Raw genomic sequence first — 17,717 nt, 5'->3', positions numbered from 1 at the left:
TGACATTCTGATCTTTGCCACGTTGTTTTGGCAGTCGTTATTGTCTTTGATTTCACTGGTTTCAGGCAAGGGTTTTAGTCGCGCATCTAAACGTGGACGAAGTGATATAGCTCCATATGACGATAAACACGCAGACAGGCTGGCTGGTTTGGGGGCGAGAGGGACAATAAGTCTCTCCCCACCTGGTACGGGTTGTTGTAGCAGCCAATCCAAATAATTATAGTCGTAGCACTTCATTGTTCATTCTGCAACCTGTCTACCTTTTTTTCCGTTCGTGTTCCCAGGTCTTGGAGTAGGTCTCAGAGTGCACGAATCAAGATATGCTGTAATTATACTCGATCGCTCCAGTAGTAAATGTATAGCGCATTCATTAGAACACGAACCGACTTTCTCGCTAATGACCTAACACTGGCCAGTGGTGATGTAGTAAGGGATCGAAATCAGTGCTTCAATCAGTTTCGATTGTTCCGATTTATCTTGGCCTACACCCATTTGCCAATGGTTATAATGCAGAAGGCGTGCCGACTCTGATCTAATGCTCATAGGCATTCAACCCTCTGAGTAATTGATAAATTTCATTATTCGATTTGTGTATCATAGGGTATGCTATGCTGGAAAGGCTAGAGGACTAACCTGGCTACTTGGCTTGGTCATATCCCATCGTCAGGTAGAACTTTACTCCACAGAGAGCATGTACCCACCTCAAGGGCCATTGTGTGTCTGTCTACGCTCTGGCGGACATACTTTGTAATGTACCTACCCTAAAGTACTTACTACGGTAGGTAAAGTACCTAGATAGGTAAGTACCTAGGTACTTAAGTAGGCGGAGGGACTCGCTACTGGTGGTCTCCTGGCCCGAGACACTCAGCAATTGACCATGCGCATGAAGTCTCCTTTCAAAAGGCAGCTGGGTGTCCTCCACCCTTCACTTTTTAAATCGCGGTTGCAAGCATACTGATTAATGATTACATCGCTTGCATCACAACCGATATCCTAAGACGGATCGCCTCTTCCTCCTTTCCCATTTTTCCTCTTCTACTTGACGCAGGGATCAATTTCGCCCCTTGGTTCTGTCATTATTCTGCGCGGTCTGGTAGCAGGCAGTGCGGATCTGGGTTGTTCTTCACATATCTGTCATCTTATGTCTTGCTCTCTGCCAGCAAAATGATGCCACGGCATCAAGGAAGCGGATTTTCCAACGGATATCCCAGAGGCAACACATTTGACATATCTCCCCATAGGTAATTGCGTGGTTATTATCCAGGCATCATATACCTACCCAATCTAACGCAACCCTTTAGATTTCAACCTCGTACTTCAGCACCGGGGAACCGACGGCAGAGAAAATTTCTCATTCGAGTTGGCCTTGCAGTGATTGGACTGCTTGTCATTAGTTTTTGGTTATGGCCCTCTAACCCAATCCTCTCTGTTGTATCTCTAGGCTTGTTCTCTGCGACGAACGATGTCGAGCTCGAAACCGTCCGATACTATGATCTCAGCAATGTCCAAGGTACTGCACGGGGCTGGGAACGCGAAGAACGTATTCTCTTGTGCGTCCCTTTGCGTGACGCGGAAGCGCATTTGGCAATGTTTTTCTCTCATTTGCGCAATTTCACATACCCTCATCATTTGATCGACCTTGCCTTCTTGGTGTCCGACTCTAAAGATCGAACATTACAGGTGCTCACCGACAATTTGGAACGAATCCAGGCCGATCCTGATCCTAAACAGCCTTATGGAGAAGTGTCCATTATTGAGAAAGATTTTGGTCAAAAGGTCAACCAAGATGTTGAAAGCCGACATGGATTCGCAGCACAAGCCAGTCGAAGAAAGCTAATGGCTCAGGCCAGAAATTGGCTTCTCAGTGCAGCTTTAAGACCATATCACTCTTGGGTTTATTGGCGAGATGTAGATGTAGAGACTGCGCCCTTCACCATACTCGAGGATCTTATGCGTCATAATAAAGACGTCATTGTGCCAAGTAAGTACCGCATTGTACTATTCTGACTCCTTTACTATTCAATATCTCTATAACCAACTAATCCCGTTTCTTCTAGACGTCTGGCGACCCCTACCGGATTGGCTCGGTGGCGAACAACCATACGATTTGAACTCTTGGCAAGAATCAGAGACTGCGTTAGCGCTTGCCGACACCTTGGATGAAGATGCTGTGATTGTGGAAGGCTACGCCGAGTACGCCACCTGGCGACCTCACCTGGCATATCTACGTGACCCTTATGGCGATCCAGATATGGAAATGGAGATCGACGGCGTTGGCGGTGTCAGCATTCTAGCCAAAGCTAAAGTCTTTCGAACCGGTGTTCACTTCCCAGCTTTTAGCTTCCAAAAGCATGCTGAGACAGAGGGCTTTGGAAAGGTCGGTATTTCGTCCCACCCTATATGTGTTTTGTGACGTATTTTGACTGGAGTTTGAACAGATGGCCAAGAGAATGCAGTACTCTGTGGTAGGGTTGCCACACTACGTGATTTGGCATCTCTATGAACCTAGTGTAGATGACATTCGTCACATGGAGGTAAGTACTCGAGCGGTGGCCAACCGCTGGTCGACGAGTTCTGACTTTTCGCAATAGGAGATGGAGCAGGAACGAATTGCTCGTGAGAAGGAAGAGCAGGAGAAGAAACTGAAGGAGCAGAAATTGAAAGAAGAATTTGGTGACGCAAGTAGTCAGTGGGAGAAGGATAAGAAAGAAATGAGGGAGCAACAGCAACAGTCAAAGCGGCCCAGTGTAGCTTCTCCAGAATTACATCAAGCCGAAGACGCTGCGAAGGACTCCGGGGTCATTGCTTGAGATGTATTATTATCATTTATCAGGGTGGGCGGCGGGATAGAGGCGTTGTATGACACTGCCGTTATCTTCTCGGGATGATATGTTCCATTGGCGTTATATAGGGAAAGTATTTTCACCATTCGACCGAGAGACGTTATTCCTATATTGCCAATCAGTACTCAGTCGACCTATTATCCTATCGCGATGCGACGCTGCCTTCCAAGTCTGCGAAATAGCAGACCTGTAGTTGTTGTCGTCCATAATTTCAACATGAGGGAGGATATAGCTAGAGGTGCATCAAGTAACTTACCTAATACGCACTATACACTATTCCCCTTTTATTTTGAACACGTGGTTACTGGAGGTTAAACTGCTGCTGCAGCTTTAAAAGGGTATCAGAGAATTGTAGCTGGTCAAAAAAACCCAAGGAGAAAATACCTCCTTAAAGGCATGAAATGCTAGATGGATAGAGAAATTAGGTCATTAAGGGGCAAAAATCCGGTTAATGTGTATGTATTATTTAAAAAACGCCACTGACTTGGTCAGAATACATAGCCTAGCACGTCTCATGTCCCCTTGCGGAGGCGCAAAAAGACGGTAAACAATTCAATCAATCAATTATACATGTAAGGCAACCGCTGAGAGAGTACATCGGTAGCAGAGACTCCGTATCTTGTTGCCCCCTGCCGATGATCCAATGATTGTTGTATGGACACCAACGCACAAGTGGAATTGGGTGATTAGTACTACTCCGTAGAAAAATCTTAGAGACAGGCCTGGAATTCGCGCTCCCCACAATCCAGAAGTAAGGTGCAAGGCTGAAGGTTGGTTGGGACGAGAGGTGGGGGCTCGTCATTGGACACTCGATGTCGGACTGGACAAGTGTACCAAGGTCCAAGGGGACGGAGGGACACTCACAGCCTTGAGCTCCAATAACGTCGTCCTGTTGTAAGGCAACTTGACCGGGCTACCTAGGTCTGTCATAACAAACTTCCACAACGACAAGCTAAAACAACATCGATTCGATTTCAACGGGAGAATTATCGATATTGAACCTGTTCACATGTACTACCGCTGCTCTGAACTCCACATATCGACGTAGGAGGAGGTAGGTTAACCATGAGCTTCCCAGAAGTACCAACTCCCAAAGTTACGAACGAAGCTGATGCTCAGTGCCAAAATACTAGACACGTTCATTAAGATGAGCCAAGATGCTCCGTTACCTTGTACAATCGACAGGCAATCCGCCACTGAACTAATAGATTCGCCTTCGCTATACCACGATGCTCCGAGGATGCAGTATCGCAACCGACCGGTGTCTGTCGCCGTTGACCCCATCTCACTGGTCATATCCGAATGTATATCAATAACTTCTGCAGTCCAAAAGCATGCTAGATCACCACACTCCTCAGTATCAGCGATCCTGGGTGGCAACCCGAATTTGATACAGTTTGGTACTGCCGGCCCTGTATTGAAGACTCGACAGAAGGTATTGACTGCAAGCATTGGAGGCGCCGAAAACGACGATGACGCAACATCTGTAAACAACCGATGGGGTTTGCGTGGCCAGAAGGGAAAGAGCATGCAAGATAACCCTATGATTGCAGCTTTCGGCAAGCTTCGACACGAGATTGCGGCAGTCAAAGGTTTGGCCGACAACATTAGAGTTTGTACAAGCACTCATTAACTTACTTGTCAGATGTTCGCACCTTTGATGCACCCTCATTGCTGGCGCCTTTTCTCCTTGTCATCCAAGCCAAAGGGACCGCGGCACCTATTACGATTCTCGCCCTCGGAGCCCTCAGGAAATTCTTGGCTTATGGATTTGTCTGTTCTGACTCGCCCAGATTCGCACTTGCTATGCAATCTCTGTCTGCAGCTGTGACACATTGTCAATTCGATATCAGTGACTCATCTCAGGGCGAGGTGGTTCTTCTGATGATTCTTAATCTCATGGAGGACATGATGTCCGGTCCTGGTGGTCATATTTTAAGTGATGAAAGTGTCTGCGACATGATGGGTCGCGGTTTAGCGATTTGCTCTCAACCCAGGTTCTCAGCAGTGCTACGCAGAACAGCCGAGGCTGCTATGGTTCGCATGTGTCAGATTATATTCGAAGATGTCAAGCATCTTGAGCTGGAACCTGGCCAGGAAAATGACGGACTTGAGCATCGTGTCCAGGAGGACTTGGCCAACTTAAGACTGGAAGAACCTGGCCAATCCGAGAATGAAGAAAGTGCCCCAAACCCCAAGGATTCGAACTCGCCTCGGAGAGATGCACTGACTTGTGACGATGATGAACATGGAGACGCTGCGCCTGCATCTCAGAGTGTCAAGGACACCTCAAGCGAACAGACTGAAGAAACGGAGTTTGTAGATCTCAAACCTTATTCCTTCCCCTCTGTCCGAGAGCTGTTTCGAGTTCTTGTTAACTTCCTCGATCCGAATGATCGACAACACACAGACACAATGAGAGTGATGGCAATGCGAATTCTACATGTAGCGTTGGAAGTTTCGGGGCCGTTTATTACCCGACACCCGGCACTGGCGGCGATTGCAGAGGATCGACTGTGCTGCTATCTCTTTCAACTCGTCAGATCTGACAACATGGCTGTACTACAGGAGTCATTGATTGTCACAGGTACCTTGCTGGCTACGTGCAGAGGGGTGCTGAAGTTACAACAAGAACTATATTTATCCTACTTAGTTGCATGCTTGCACCCTACAGTCCAGATTCCGCGAGAGCCAGGCATTGATCCTTCCCTGTACATCGGGATACCGGAGACACCAAAGCTTGTCAAGCCTCCGCCCTCACAGGCTAGTAGTGGCCGCGCTACTCCAGTTTCCGTGAAAGATAGGCAGAAGCTTGGTTTAGAAGGAGGCGCTCGCAAGCCTGATGCAAGGCAAGCGATGGTCGAGACCATAGGTGTTCTGTCCCGAATGCCCACGTTTGTTGCCGAGTTGTTCGTAAACTACGACTGCGATGTGGATAGAGCGGATCTTTGCGAAGATATTATCGGTTTACTCTCGCGAAATGCGCTGCCTGATTCAGCAACATGGAGTACAACTAGTGTCCCGCCGCTATGCCTCGACGCCCTGCTTCGTTACATCCAATTCTTGGCCGAAAGACTGGAGGATGATCCGATTAATGCAGGGTTTCCACAGCCGTCTCAACTTCGAGAGCAAAGACGAAAGAAAAGAATCATTGTCAAAGGAACTAGCAAGTTCAACGAGAAACCGAAGCTGGGGCTCGGCTACTTGGAGGCTCAGGGAATCATATCTGATGCCAATAATCCTACGGAGGTAGCGAAATTCCTCAAGGGAACTTCGCGGGTTTCTAAATCAGTCTTGGGTGACTATCTTTCGAAGAAGGGAAATGAAGCAATTCTGAAAGCGTTCCTAGATCTCTTCGACTTTTCTGGCAAGCGGGTAGATGAGGCACTGAGAGTTCTTCTAGAAGCATTCAGGCTGCCTGGAGAAGCACCGCTTATCGCGTCAATAGTTGAATGCTTTTCGGAGAAGTATTGCGCCGACGACACACCTAATGATGTAGCCAACAAGGACGCTGTGTTCATATTGAGTTACGCGATAATCATTTTGAATACCGACCAGCACAACCCTAATCTCAAATCCGCCAAGAGAATGACCTTTGAAGACTTTTCAAGAAATCTTCGTGGTACGAATGATGGAAAAGACTTCGCCGTAGAGTTCCTTCAAGCAATTTTCAACTCGATCAAGTCTAATGAAATCATCCTGCCTGACGAGCATGATAACAAGCATGCGTTCGACTACGCATGGAGGGAACTCTTACTGAAAACCGAAACGGTGGGAGAACTGGTTATCTGCAATACGAACATATACGATGCCGATATGTTTGCCGCTACATGGAAGCCGATTGTTTCAACCTTGTCGTATGTTTTCATGTCTGCGACTGACGATGCGGTTTTCGCTAGAATCGTCACTGGCTTCGATGAGTGTGCCCGTATCGCAGCCAAATACAAAAACTCTGATGCCCTGGACCAAATAATATACTGTCTGAGTCACATGAGTACACTTGCCACAGCTAATACTTTCAACACGTCCTTGAATACAGAGATTCAAGTTGGGGATGGGAGTGTGATGGTCAGTGAGTTAGCAGTCAAGCTTGGCCGGGACTTCCGCGCACAACTAGCCACACTCGTTTTATTTCGTGTGATTACCGGGAACGAGGCGCTCATTCAGCAAGGATGGAAGCAAGTAAGTCTCTCTTAAGCAATGATATGCAGCTGGATAATTGGGACTAATGTGGCGAAGGTTGTACAAATTTGGGTGAACCTTTTTGTGAACTCACTAATACCATCGTTCGCTGCCGCGAGTAAATTCTCGATATCGATACAAGGAATCCCTCTGCAAATGCCGTCCCAGGTTATAGACCGGGCTGCGCGATCTGCTGAAACGGGATTCTTCAGCGCCTTTACTTCTTACATATCCAGCTATGCGGCTGATGACCCCCCGGAGCCGTCAGAAGAGGAACTAGAGAGTACATTATGTACTGTCGATTGCATTAAGTCGTGCAATATGGAGCAAATTTTTCAAAATATATTGTAAGTTTCTATACTCCTTTATTCAGGTGTCCATATGCTCTGACATCAGCAGCAATCTCTCTGCTCCTACGGCCGCAGAACTGGTGCAGGTGCTTCTTGAACAGATTCCTGAGGATGATCAAGCGGCAGTCATGACAGTCAAGCAAGATTCCATCGCGCCTGTGTCAGCAAATGCTCAGGTTCAAGCTGTCGTGCAGCCAACATATGATCCCAGCGTCGCTTACATCTTGGAGTTTTGTACAATACTAGCCGTTCGGACCGACGAATGTATCAAACTCATGGGCAAGACGGTGTTCGATGTGGTGCTGGGGTTGCTACGAGATCCCGCGCAGTGGCATCCTATTACCTTGTCTCGGGCAATTTTCCATGCCCTATCTATTCTGAAGAGCAGTTATGTATGTTGATCCGCCATTTCATGCCGTAGTTCCCTTGCTAAAGCCCTGGATCAGGATCATGACTTTGTCAAGGTGCACTCCTTGCTCCATACAATCGCCAATTTGCCACAGCAAGTCATAGCAAAGTCTTCTGATACTACTCTGAGTGGGCTTTCCGCTTGTACAGAAGAACCTGGTCCACTTCGGAGCGAAATTATGAAGTCTCCTGATTTTTGGGCTATTCTTCGCATTTTAGCAGGAAATCCAGACTGTGCTACGTCTGTATTTGCAATCTTGGAGAACGGTGCGACTGGGAGTCCACCGGCTATTGTTGCAGACAACTATGAAGCTGCTATCGCTCTTTTAAATTTCTTTGCATCTGCTGCAGCTCCCATTGAGCCGTCTGAGTTAAATTCAGTACCAAATCAGCGCAGAGTACAGAAGCCTTTGAAACCGTAAGCACCTGGCCCCCAAGTGCACTGGGACTTATTATAGCGTCATCATGCTAACATAATAATAGCGATAATGAAAGTGTTGAGAGAGGATGCAGGGCCATTATCACGTTGCAACACATGGCCGCTCGTGTCCCTAACCTGATGCAGCAATCGCGGCTCGAGACGAGTGAGGGTAGGCACCAGAACCTCCATTACATGTATATGTTGTACGACAACTAACAAGCTGCTAGCTTGGTCAGCGTATTGGCTTCCAATTTTCCAAACACTAACAACGCAATGTACCAATCCTTGTAGAGATATCCGGCAACTCGCGTTCTCTGCCATGCAACGCTCGCTTCTATCCCCAGAGGTAACGCTTACGGACGCAAAGGAATGGACGGCTATTTTCGGTAGAGTATTGTTCCCTTTGATACAAAGACTTCTTAAGCCAGAAGTCTTTTCCTCAGACAGAGATGGCATGAGCGAGATGCGAGTGCAATGCGCATCGCTTCTTTGCAAAGTTTTTTTGCAATACTTAGTACTGCTTTCTGGATGGGATGGGATGCTTGACTTGTGGGTTAAAATCATTGACATAATGGATCGCCTGATGAACAGTGGTCAAGGTGACAGCTTGGTGAGTTCATTACTCACTCGTTCTACTTAGGTCGTACTAGTGCTAATGAGTTGTATAGGAGGAAGCAGTGAGAGAGAATTTAAAGAATGTCGTATTGTTCATGGCGAGCAGTGGGTATCTTGTTCCTCCATCACAAGATGCATCCAAACAGACGCTGTGGGATGAGACGTGGAAGCGGGTTGATCGCTTCCTACCCGAGTTGCGAAGTGATCTTGCCTCAGAGGGCCTTGGAACCAGATCCAGTACAGATCAGGTCCAAAGCGAGGGTGGAGATGCAGAGAATGAACAGAAAGAAACCGCAGGGCAAACTGGTGAAGTTGCTGATGTTGTCGGCGGCGGCGAAAGTGACCAAAGAAAATGATAACATATAGCTACCCATAGGCCACTGAGCCGCCGAAATTACTCATATCGCGAAGATTTAGACTAGATCAAGAGGCCCAATCAACCTAAGTGGTCACTACTCAACAAGGCTTCAGAGCCCTCCTACCTACCTAGGTGGCCTTGGGCGGTTCATTATTCCCAACAGCTCGAACTGTGATACCAGGAAGAAGGTAGACTGGTTTTGCTAGCCGGTTGACACTTGTCAGTTTCGACACAACAAACGCCAGGTACACAAATCGTAGTAACGTTTCCTGAAAGTGAGGACTACCGTGGTTCAAATTGCGTACGTTGATGCTCAGCCCGAACTCGTACTTCATCGAGCAGGCCAAGTACTTACACATGTAGGTATCTGTTCCTCAAGTGCCATGCCTACCAGGTGGATAGGTGAATTGGAGCATGTTGATATGTCGATGGCGTCTATTATTCCCATCAGGCGTTGTCTAAATACCAGTATATAATCTTGTCCAGTCAACTGCCAATTGCCCGTCTAGTGGGGTGGGCACCACAAGTAGATTAATTGGCTTCCAACTAGAAGGTCAACTTTCAATGTTGGCTGCCACCTAAGTACATACCTACGACCCACTGTACCTACCTAGGTACTTAAGTAGGTAGTACTTAAGGTGCTGGGGTACTTGAACCGCCATGCAGGCAACAAATCCCCGGGGTTGACATCACTTCGCATTTGACCTCTAAAGTCCTTCTCGACCAAAGCAACCAGCCACCTGCGCTCGAAATAATTTCGATACTGGTCTGTATTTAGTCTGATATCCCTGAACCCTTCTTTGGACCAGGATGCATTTTTGTACGCTCTATTGAACACAGCCGCAACTGCCTAACTAGGACGCACGCATCCAGGAGATGAACTATATCTAGAAATCAACGATGTCTAGCAACAAGGCTGGGGAGGGGAGCACCGGCTCACCTCTGCCGGTAGCTGGCGACCGACACCAGAAGTCCCCCGCCTTCCCACAGTTGCAGAACAACGAAGAAACAGACCTGTTCACTGATAATGGCGAGCAAAAAGACAGAATATCTGTCGAATTGGACAACGATGACCAACCTGCCGTACCACAGCCAGTCGGGAGGCCGTCTAGTCGAATCTCCCCAGACTTTGTCCCGACTACAGCTGGTAGCAATTCTGAAAGTGGAGGAGTTTTCCCCAATTTTGCGCATAAGATGCACAAATTCAACCTCTACGAGACGGCAAGCCGCTACTATGTTGTCGGCGTCGACGTCAGCGAGAAACGATATCGTATTCTCAAAATTGACCGTACTACTGAGGGTGCAGAACTCAACATGACGGATGACAAAATTTCCTACAGTCTGAAGGAAATAAACCAGCTCTTGGACACGATTGATCATGGAAACAGGGGTACAGGCGGCATTAAACTGCGTTGCACTACTTGGGGAATTATTGGATTCATCAAATTCACAGGACCGTATTACATGCTCTTCATCACCAAGAAGAGTACCGTAGCCATGGTAGGCGGTCACTATATATATCAAGTTGAGGGTACGGAGTTGATTGCTTTGACTCCCGGGAAATCGAAGGCAGATTCCCGAAACACGGAGGAGCAGAGGTTTCTCAGCATTTTGAACAACCTGGACTTGACTAAGTCTTTCTACTATAGCTACTCTTACGACATTACGAGGACACTTCAGCATAATATCATGAGAGAAAGGTCGGCTTTGGATAAGGGTGTGATGCCGTCTTCCGATGACGAACCCAATACCATGTTCATCTGGAATTCTTACCTGCTCAAACCTGCGGTAAAGGTGCTTCAAGCTGCCTATGATTGGTGTCGACCAATCATACATGGATATGTTGACCAAGCAGGTGAGCCATTGCCATCCTCTTCTCTCGTTCTATTTGTTATTGCCATGCTAACGCCGTAAAGCCCTCTCCATCTATGGCCGAACTGCCCACATTACTGTCATTGCTAGGCGATCGAGATACTTTGCAGGGGCTCGGTTTCTTAAACGTGGTGCAAATGACTTAGTATGTTGTTGCCTTGACCCTTCCTAACTTTTCAAACTGACAAGATACTCAACGTTCAACATTTAGGGCTACGTCGCCAACGATGTAGAAACTGAACAGATAGTTTCCGAATCTCTCACGACATCATTCCATTCTCCTGGACCGCGGCTGTACTGTAGTCCGCAATATACTTCATATGTTCAACATCGTGGTAGTATTCCTCTCTACTGGACCCAGGACAGCACCGGAGTGACACCAAAACCACCCATCGAACTCAATCTCGTGGATCCGTTTTATGGTGCTGCCGCGTTGCACTTTGATGACTTATTCCGTCGATACGGCGCCCCAGTATATGTCGTCAACCTAATTAAATCCAAAGAACGCCAACCGAGAGAATCCAAGCTCCTAGAAGAATATACTCATTCCATCAACTACCTTAACCAATTTCTTCCTCCGGGGAAACAGATCATCCATAAGGCTTGGGACATGAGCCGCGCGTCGAAAGTTCGAGGCGGGGATGTGATTGGTAACTTGGAACTTATTGCAGACTCGGTAGTCTCCACGACGGGGTTCTTCCAAAATGGCGACGGTCAAATTAGCCCAATGTCGGCACAAAATGGAGTGGCGAGAACAAATTGTATTGATTGTCTTGACAGAACCAATGCAGCTCAGTTCGTCATTGGAAAGCGTGCATTAGGGTATCAACTTCATGCCCTAGGGATTCTGAATGATACGACTGTCAATTATGATACAGACGCAGTCAACCTTTTTACACATATGTGGCATGACCATGGCGATACGATTGCAGTCCAGTATGGTGGTTCTCAGCTCGTGAACACCATGGAAACTTACCGAAAGATAAACCAGTGGACCAGTCACTCGCGGGATATGATTGAAAGTTTTAAGCGTTACTATAACAACTCGTTTCTGGATAGCCAGCGTCAAGAAGCGTATAATTTGTTCCTGGGAAACTATGTCTTCTCACATAGCCAGCCTTTGTTGTGGGAACTGACTACAGACTACTATCTACACCATACAAAACCACGAGATTGGTCAGTGATGAAACCTTGCAATTACATCAACTGGTATACTCCGTCTCACTTGCGTGAGAGGGTAATCCCAAGGCTTGCGAAACTTCCAGTCACTGTTGCAAGCCTTCCTGTTGAAGCAGTCGATGACTATTGGCTGGAGTATTACAGGCCAGCATCACTCTCCTCCTTTCCAAAAATGTTTGCCTACAAGATGAACTCTACCATAAAATACATTCCTCTGAAGTCAACTCAGGACGGCCGCTATGACCTCAGCCCTTTCCGAGTACGGGCTGAGACAGATACAGATTCTGACAAACGAAAACCGAAAAGGGAAGGTATCGACAGCCCGTTAACGTCTTCCGAGATCCAGCAGTTTGAAGATGTGACTTCTTCAGTAAAATCTGGGAGAACAGCAGCACGGGGTATCTCCTTCCAGCGCTGGCTTCAGCCCGTACAGGAGAAGGCTACTGAGCAAGGTTCCATGTCCGAAATGCATCCTGGAAATAACGACAACGGTCAGCCAAAACGTGAGAAGATGAAGCCGAGTGCCCTTGAAAAGTCCAAAGCTGCCCAGTGGACGTTCACAAAAGCGGTTCATGACTCCCTAAATCCATCAGTAAGAGAACCGGAAGCGGAAGACTATGATCGATACATACGCCACCCACAGAACCTACCGCTTGTTGTGTCGAACGACACCCCTGCGGGTGTTGATTCGTCAGAATATAAAGAATATATCAACGGCAGTTGGCGTGAACAAGGTCTCATGGTCATTGGAATAGATGAGGAAATGGATGTCTATGGTGAACTTCTGAAAGTAGGTGAGAATCCACTTACCGTAACAGACGAAGACTCGACCAAAAAGAGATACAAAGCTTACCGGAAGTGGCTGCATGGGAAATCATTTTTCAAGCAACAGCCATTAGATTAGTAAATAACCTCCTGAATCTGATTTCGGTGTTTCAGGCACAGAGCTGTGAACAAGGGTGCTCGAAGACATGCTAGTTGATAGCATAATCATACTGCTATTGCATTAAAATGTCTTGTAGCCGGCGATCACGTAAAACTGCGGCTCTTGAAGTTCTATTTATTTCCGATGCATTGGTTTGTGCGAAGAATCGTACCAGCCCTGCCGCTTGAAGGATGCGGGACTTGAGAACCGGCATGCTCCCCTCGTGAATTGATTGAGAGGCTTCATTGTTCATGTTTAGCCAACAGACGCCAAGAATCCGCAGTATTTGCTCCACACGTTTTGTGTTGGATATCCTAGGCCAACAGTTGGTCATAATAACTATTAGAGCTTCGGCCGCGGATGTTAACACTCCAGGGTGGTCTGCACCAAACGGATCACAAATGACAGATTCGATGACGTCCAAAAGGTCCTGTAAGAAATCCTCGTAGTCAGAGGCATTGCATATTGTAGAGAATATTGTGAGACTTACTTTCAGGTGTTTAATGGAGAATATTCCGAGACAAGAAACCACTTCTGCTACATATTGCATCAAGACGTCGACTACAGATATATAATCCGCCGCATGGCGGAACCCTTCTAGTATTCCATCACGGATTATCATATCTAAAATGCGCCGTCTATTGGCGTTGTGAGAATCTCCACTAGTGGTTGCCAGCTGCAGCGCAGCCGTATATCCTAGCCTTAGCAGAGTCACCGAGTCCTTTTCTGGTGTCGCAGTTGGAAGAAGAAGTAATGTGGGTAGGATCGTGCGCTCGAAAAGCTGGTCCATTCCGGTGGTATATATCGCGGATGATGGGCACTTTGCCAGGAACGAGATAATCGCCTTAAGCCCTCCCTCTCTAACGGACATTTCGCGGCTTTCCGCCAAGTTGACCAGCGCTGGCACAAAGCGATGCCAGTATTTTCCGATATCAGGACTCTTGTATAATTGAATTTGTCAGCGACTTAAACAACAGCAGTGCAGGGCGCGACGAGATCAAAAGAGCAAAGGCCGCAAACCTCGGTCATCCTGATCGCCCAATTCAGTACCGCAGCAGCATTCTCATACTCTGCTAAGTCCAACGCAGCTACAGACCCAGACGCTCTGGAATTGGCTGAAGGGTCACCACCAGTTGGTGATGAAAGAATCAGTCGGACATGTTGGTTTAAAACGGGCCCGATGATAAAGTTGGTCAGTCCCTGTCCGGAAAGCTGTAGAGATAGAATCCTTTGCGCGAGACGAGCCGCAGTTTCGGTTGTCCATAAATCGCCAGGGTCTGCATAAGCTGTGACAGCTACCAGAGTAGAAGTAGGAAGTCTTAGATTATTCAACCTATGCAGTAGCACGACTAGCGAAGCAAGCGCAGCTTCGGCTTGGATGGCTGTGTATTGTTCATCTTTTCGGATAGGTTTATTAGCCAGATATAGACGGCTAGTATTGATAGACAAAAGTGGATTCCCCATCGTACTGACCTAGTGTACCTCTGTTCCATAGGATCTGCAATGCCAAAGTCTGAGTAAGGCTATCGTAGAGCAGCAAGTCAGAACTATTCATGGAGGAATTTAAGCTGTCAGGTTGGCCCATATCTAGTGGGATGCTTTCAGTGTCATGAACATCAATGTCCGCTCCCTCGGAGCTGCATCTGGCGATGGCTGGCTGTAGAACAAGGCAGGCAAAAATTTGGAGTAGCATGTCAAGACGGGTCTGGTGCCATCCATATATTAGTAAACCATTGTTTCTGGGAACAATTAGATCCTTGGGCTATACCTCGTTACTGGAAACTTTAGGGAAATTCTCCACTGCTCGAACTATCGTCGTCTCGGCCAAGATGCTCACATCACACGGAGCAACTGTAGCAGCCTCAAGCCTGACGCTGGGCAGTAGAACAACGGCAGCCACATTTTTAAATCCAAGGTCTCGCAATCGACCCACGTTTTCTTTGCTGAGGCATACTTCGTCCATTGTAGTTCCAGGGGGGAAAGGCGAGAAGACAGTGGCTAAGAACAGAGATGTGAGATCAGCTTTGTAGGAGGGCTGTGATGGTTGGCGGGGCGTGTGATCTGGGGTTCCCACATTGCGATTGTGGATCCACTTCTCACTTCCCATCATGCACAGCTTTCAGAAGTTTGGAAGACTTGTTATCCCTCTTCTACTACAGTCATTTCATTCAGTGCGAAATATCCTGTTGACTAACTCCTCGATGTAGACCGTGTTGCCTTGGGAAAGCTATCAATGCTCAACTGTACGAAATCTACTCTTCGATGTCCGTCATCATCACGCCCAGAGAGAGAGATCTTTGGGCCGGGACATGTGTGACCCTTTCAACCCAACCCGCTATTACAAAGCGCAACTGTAGGAGCACAGTCATGTTTGCTGCACCAGACGATTTTCGTGATAGTAGGCATTAGGGAACGGTCGACTTCCACTGCACATCTATGCCACTGTTCATATAATTTCTCACAGTAGTTATACCGTCACCCACTTGGTATCGGGCGCCTAGTCATTAATTCTCTATCGAGGGACACCTAGCTCATCACGCTGTCGTTGAATCTCTTCGATGGCGCCCTTTGGGTCTGTCTCATGAGGATTCCGAAGTTGCCACGCTAGACATAAATCCAGAGCTTGACCTGTCCATTTCCCAGGCTTCACGCCAAGAGCCAGGGCTAGAGAGCGACCGTCAAGAAGCCTCTTCATGCCCGGAGCATCGTATAGATCAAGCTCAATGATTAGATCGAGGAATTTCTGCCACCCATCCATGAAATCATCCTTCCCTATTGATATAAATCAGTGTTGGTATGTTGGGTCAATAATTAAAGCTTGTCCCACGACTCTGCTCACCTTTATCATCAAGTTCCGTCCACGCATCCTGGCTTTCCATGGCCTCTACGAGCAGAGCGCTCAGTACCTGGAGAGTCCATGGTCCTCCATGAGAGTCCCATCGACGAATGGCCATGCCCAGTGTATCTCTTGCGAGAACTGCCCCCTCCTCGTTACACGTTGACGTTTTCATGCGTATGATTTCTCGTCGATTCCGGTAGCTGCCTGTTACTATGTCCACAAGTTTATTCGGTGCCTTGAATCCTTCACGGGCAGCCACAGCTGGCGGAGGTAAGACATTTGCCTTCCGAACGTTGTTGGGCGGGAGTTCTACAACCATCCAGGGGCTGAGGGAGGCCAGAATCCAGGCTGCATAGTTGGCTTCACCGGGCCTAATTAGGAGTTCGCCGAGAGAGCCTGGACTACGTTTTCGCACAAGGCTATCAAGGCATTCGTAGGCAACGTGCCATCGTGAAGAGTCTGGCCTTGCTGTGGATTTTGAAGAGGAATCTGTAAAAATTGCGTCATACAAGCATAGTTGGTCAATGTACTCCAGGGCAGACCGTGGGTTATTTCCTTGGGTCTCATGTCAGTGATTTTGTTGCTTCTCCAGATGTGCATATCAGACGTGGCATGGCGGATACTATGTTCTCGCACCGAGAGCTTAGTTGAGTGCCGGTGAAGGGAGTTACAGTGAGTGAAGCCCTTTGCCTACCTTTCAACATTTTTTCGAGCTCTGTACCAACCCTTTCTCGGCTGATTTTCACTTGCAGGGCATCCAAGACCTCGGGATGTGCCATAACCTTCTTGGTCTCTTCTTCGATTGAGAACCCCAGCCGACTTGCGAAACGCACCAGCCGTAAGACGCGGAGTGGATCGTCTTTGAATGTTTCCAAGGGGCTCAGAGGCGTCCGCAAGACTTTAGCCGTCAAATCACGCATCCCACCCGTGAAATCTTCTATCTGTTCAGTGTGTATGTTGTAGAAAAACGCGTTTATGGTCGCATCCCGTCTTAATGCATCTTCCTCGGCCGTGCCAAATTCAACGGTCGGATTGCGACTGTCCTCCGCATATGTCTCTTTTCTCAGATTTACTAGATCCAAGTCGAGGCCGAAAATACGGACCATGGCAGTCTCTAGGTGCTTCGATTTGTCTGGGTTCTTTGAGACGTTGTGAAGATTGCCGATATCATCGGGTTTGATTGCGTGTATTCTGCTCCCCTTTTCTGTATTGCAGTACTCACGCATTCTTTGTGCAAAGTGAATTCCAGTCATCGCATTGATGGCAACATCTATATCATGGGATTCGATACCCAGGAGCTTGTCCCGAACCCAACCTCCAGCCCAGCGAACAACCACGGGTTGTACCGTTAGTTTAGAGTCGTTGATGGATTGAGATACATCCAAGAGGAGCCGTCGAAGTCGGTCCTCTTGCGCATTGAGCTGTATAGCAGGCCCCATTTTGGCAGGGAGGTTGTCATAGAGGAACTGGTGAAGCTTTCTCTTGCTCATCCCGGGCCAGAAGCTCGGTCGACGGCCGATGTGTAGCCGCATAAAAGGGTTTGCCCCTTGGAGACAGGGTTTGTTTAAATGTACATGGGGCTGATATTAGCTCAGTCTGTCAGGGTAGCGGATTGTATCGACTTCTCGAATATTGCTTGCGGTGGTTGGGGCTCAAGTTTAAGAAGCGGTTGGCTGCTGGGCGTCATCTCCTTCAGTGGTGGGTCGCCTAAGCAATCAGTCATGT

General features: G+C 47.7%; 5 protein-coding genes across 5 annotated transcripts; 3 read left to right on the top strand and 2 right to left on the bottom strand.

Annotated features, from left to right (window-relative positions):
• Positions 1–1,164: 1,164 nt before the first annotated feature.
• MAA_02706 (glycosyltransferase family 62 protein) lies at positions 1,165–2,810 on the top strand (the record flags this gene model as incomplete). Its single annotated transcript, XM_007820704.2, has 5 exons — positions 1,165–1,241; positions 1,302–1,981; positions 2,058–2,381; positions 2,515–2,534; positions 2,592–2,810. 5 exons carry the CDS (start codon positions 1,165–1,167, stop codon positions 2,808–2,810), a joined length of 1,320 nt encoding a protein of 439 aa, XP_007818895.2.
• A 1,273-nt stretch (positions 2,811–4,083) lies between these two features.
• Positions 4,084–9,175, top strand: MAA_02705 (cytohesin-2; the record flags this gene model as incomplete). The annotated part of the gene is made up of 8 exons (XM_007820703.2): positions 4,084–4,435; positions 4,489–7,025; positions 7,083–7,372; positions 7,425–7,767; positions 7,822–8,201; positions 8,267–8,373; positions 8,432–8,814; positions 8,873–9,175. The coding sequence occupies 8 exons, from the start codon at positions 4,084–4,086 to the stop codon at positions 9,173–9,175; spliced, it is 4,695 nt and encodes a 1,564-aa protein (XP_007818894.2).
• Positions 9,176–10,077: 902 nt separating this feature from the next.
• MAA_02704 (Sac1 domain protein) lies at positions 10,078–13,132 on the top strand (the record flags this gene model as incomplete). Its single annotated transcript, XM_007820702.1, has 3 exons — positions 10,078–11,032; positions 11,094–11,194; positions 11,261–13,132. The coding sequence occupies 3 exons, from the start codon at positions 10,078–10,080 to the stop codon at positions 13,130–13,132; spliced, it is 2,928 nt and encodes a 975-aa protein (XP_007818893.1).
• A 94-nt stretch (positions 13,133–13,226) lies between these two features.
• On the bottom strand, positions 13,227–15,116 carry MAA_02703 (uncharacterized protein; the record flags this gene model as incomplete). The annotated part of the gene is made up of 4 exons (XM_007820701.2): positions 13,227–14,093; positions 14,174–14,448; positions 14,627–14,858; positions 14,922–15,116. The coding sequence occupies 4 exons, from the start codon at positions 15,114–15,116 to the stop codon at positions 13,227–13,229; spliced, it is 1,569 nt and encodes a 522-aa protein (XP_007818892.2).
• A 549-nt stretch (positions 15,117–15,665) lies between these two features.
• Positions 15,666–17,431, bottom strand: MAA_02702 (tRNA nucleotidyltransferase; the record flags this gene model as incomplete). The annotated part of the gene is made up of 3 exons (XM_007820700.2): positions 15,666–15,925; positions 15,993–16,547; positions 16,687–17,431. The coding sequence occupies 3 exons, from the start codon at positions 17,429–17,431 to the stop codon at positions 15,666–15,668; spliced, it is 1,560 nt and encodes a 519-aa protein (XP_007818891.2).
• Between the last annotated feature and the right edge of the window lie 286 nt (positions 17,432–17,717).

This window comes from Metarhizium robertsii (assembly GCF_000187425.2).
Source record: "Metarhizium robertsii ARSEF 23 chromosome Unknown MAA_Scf_4, whole genome shotgun sequence".
NCBI lineage: Eukaryota > Fungi > Ascomycota > Sordariomycetes > Hypocreales > Clavicipitaceae > Metarhizium > Metarhizium robertsii.
Note: the sequence above shows the minus strand (reverse complement) of the source record. Positions and strands in the feature narration are given on the sequence as shown.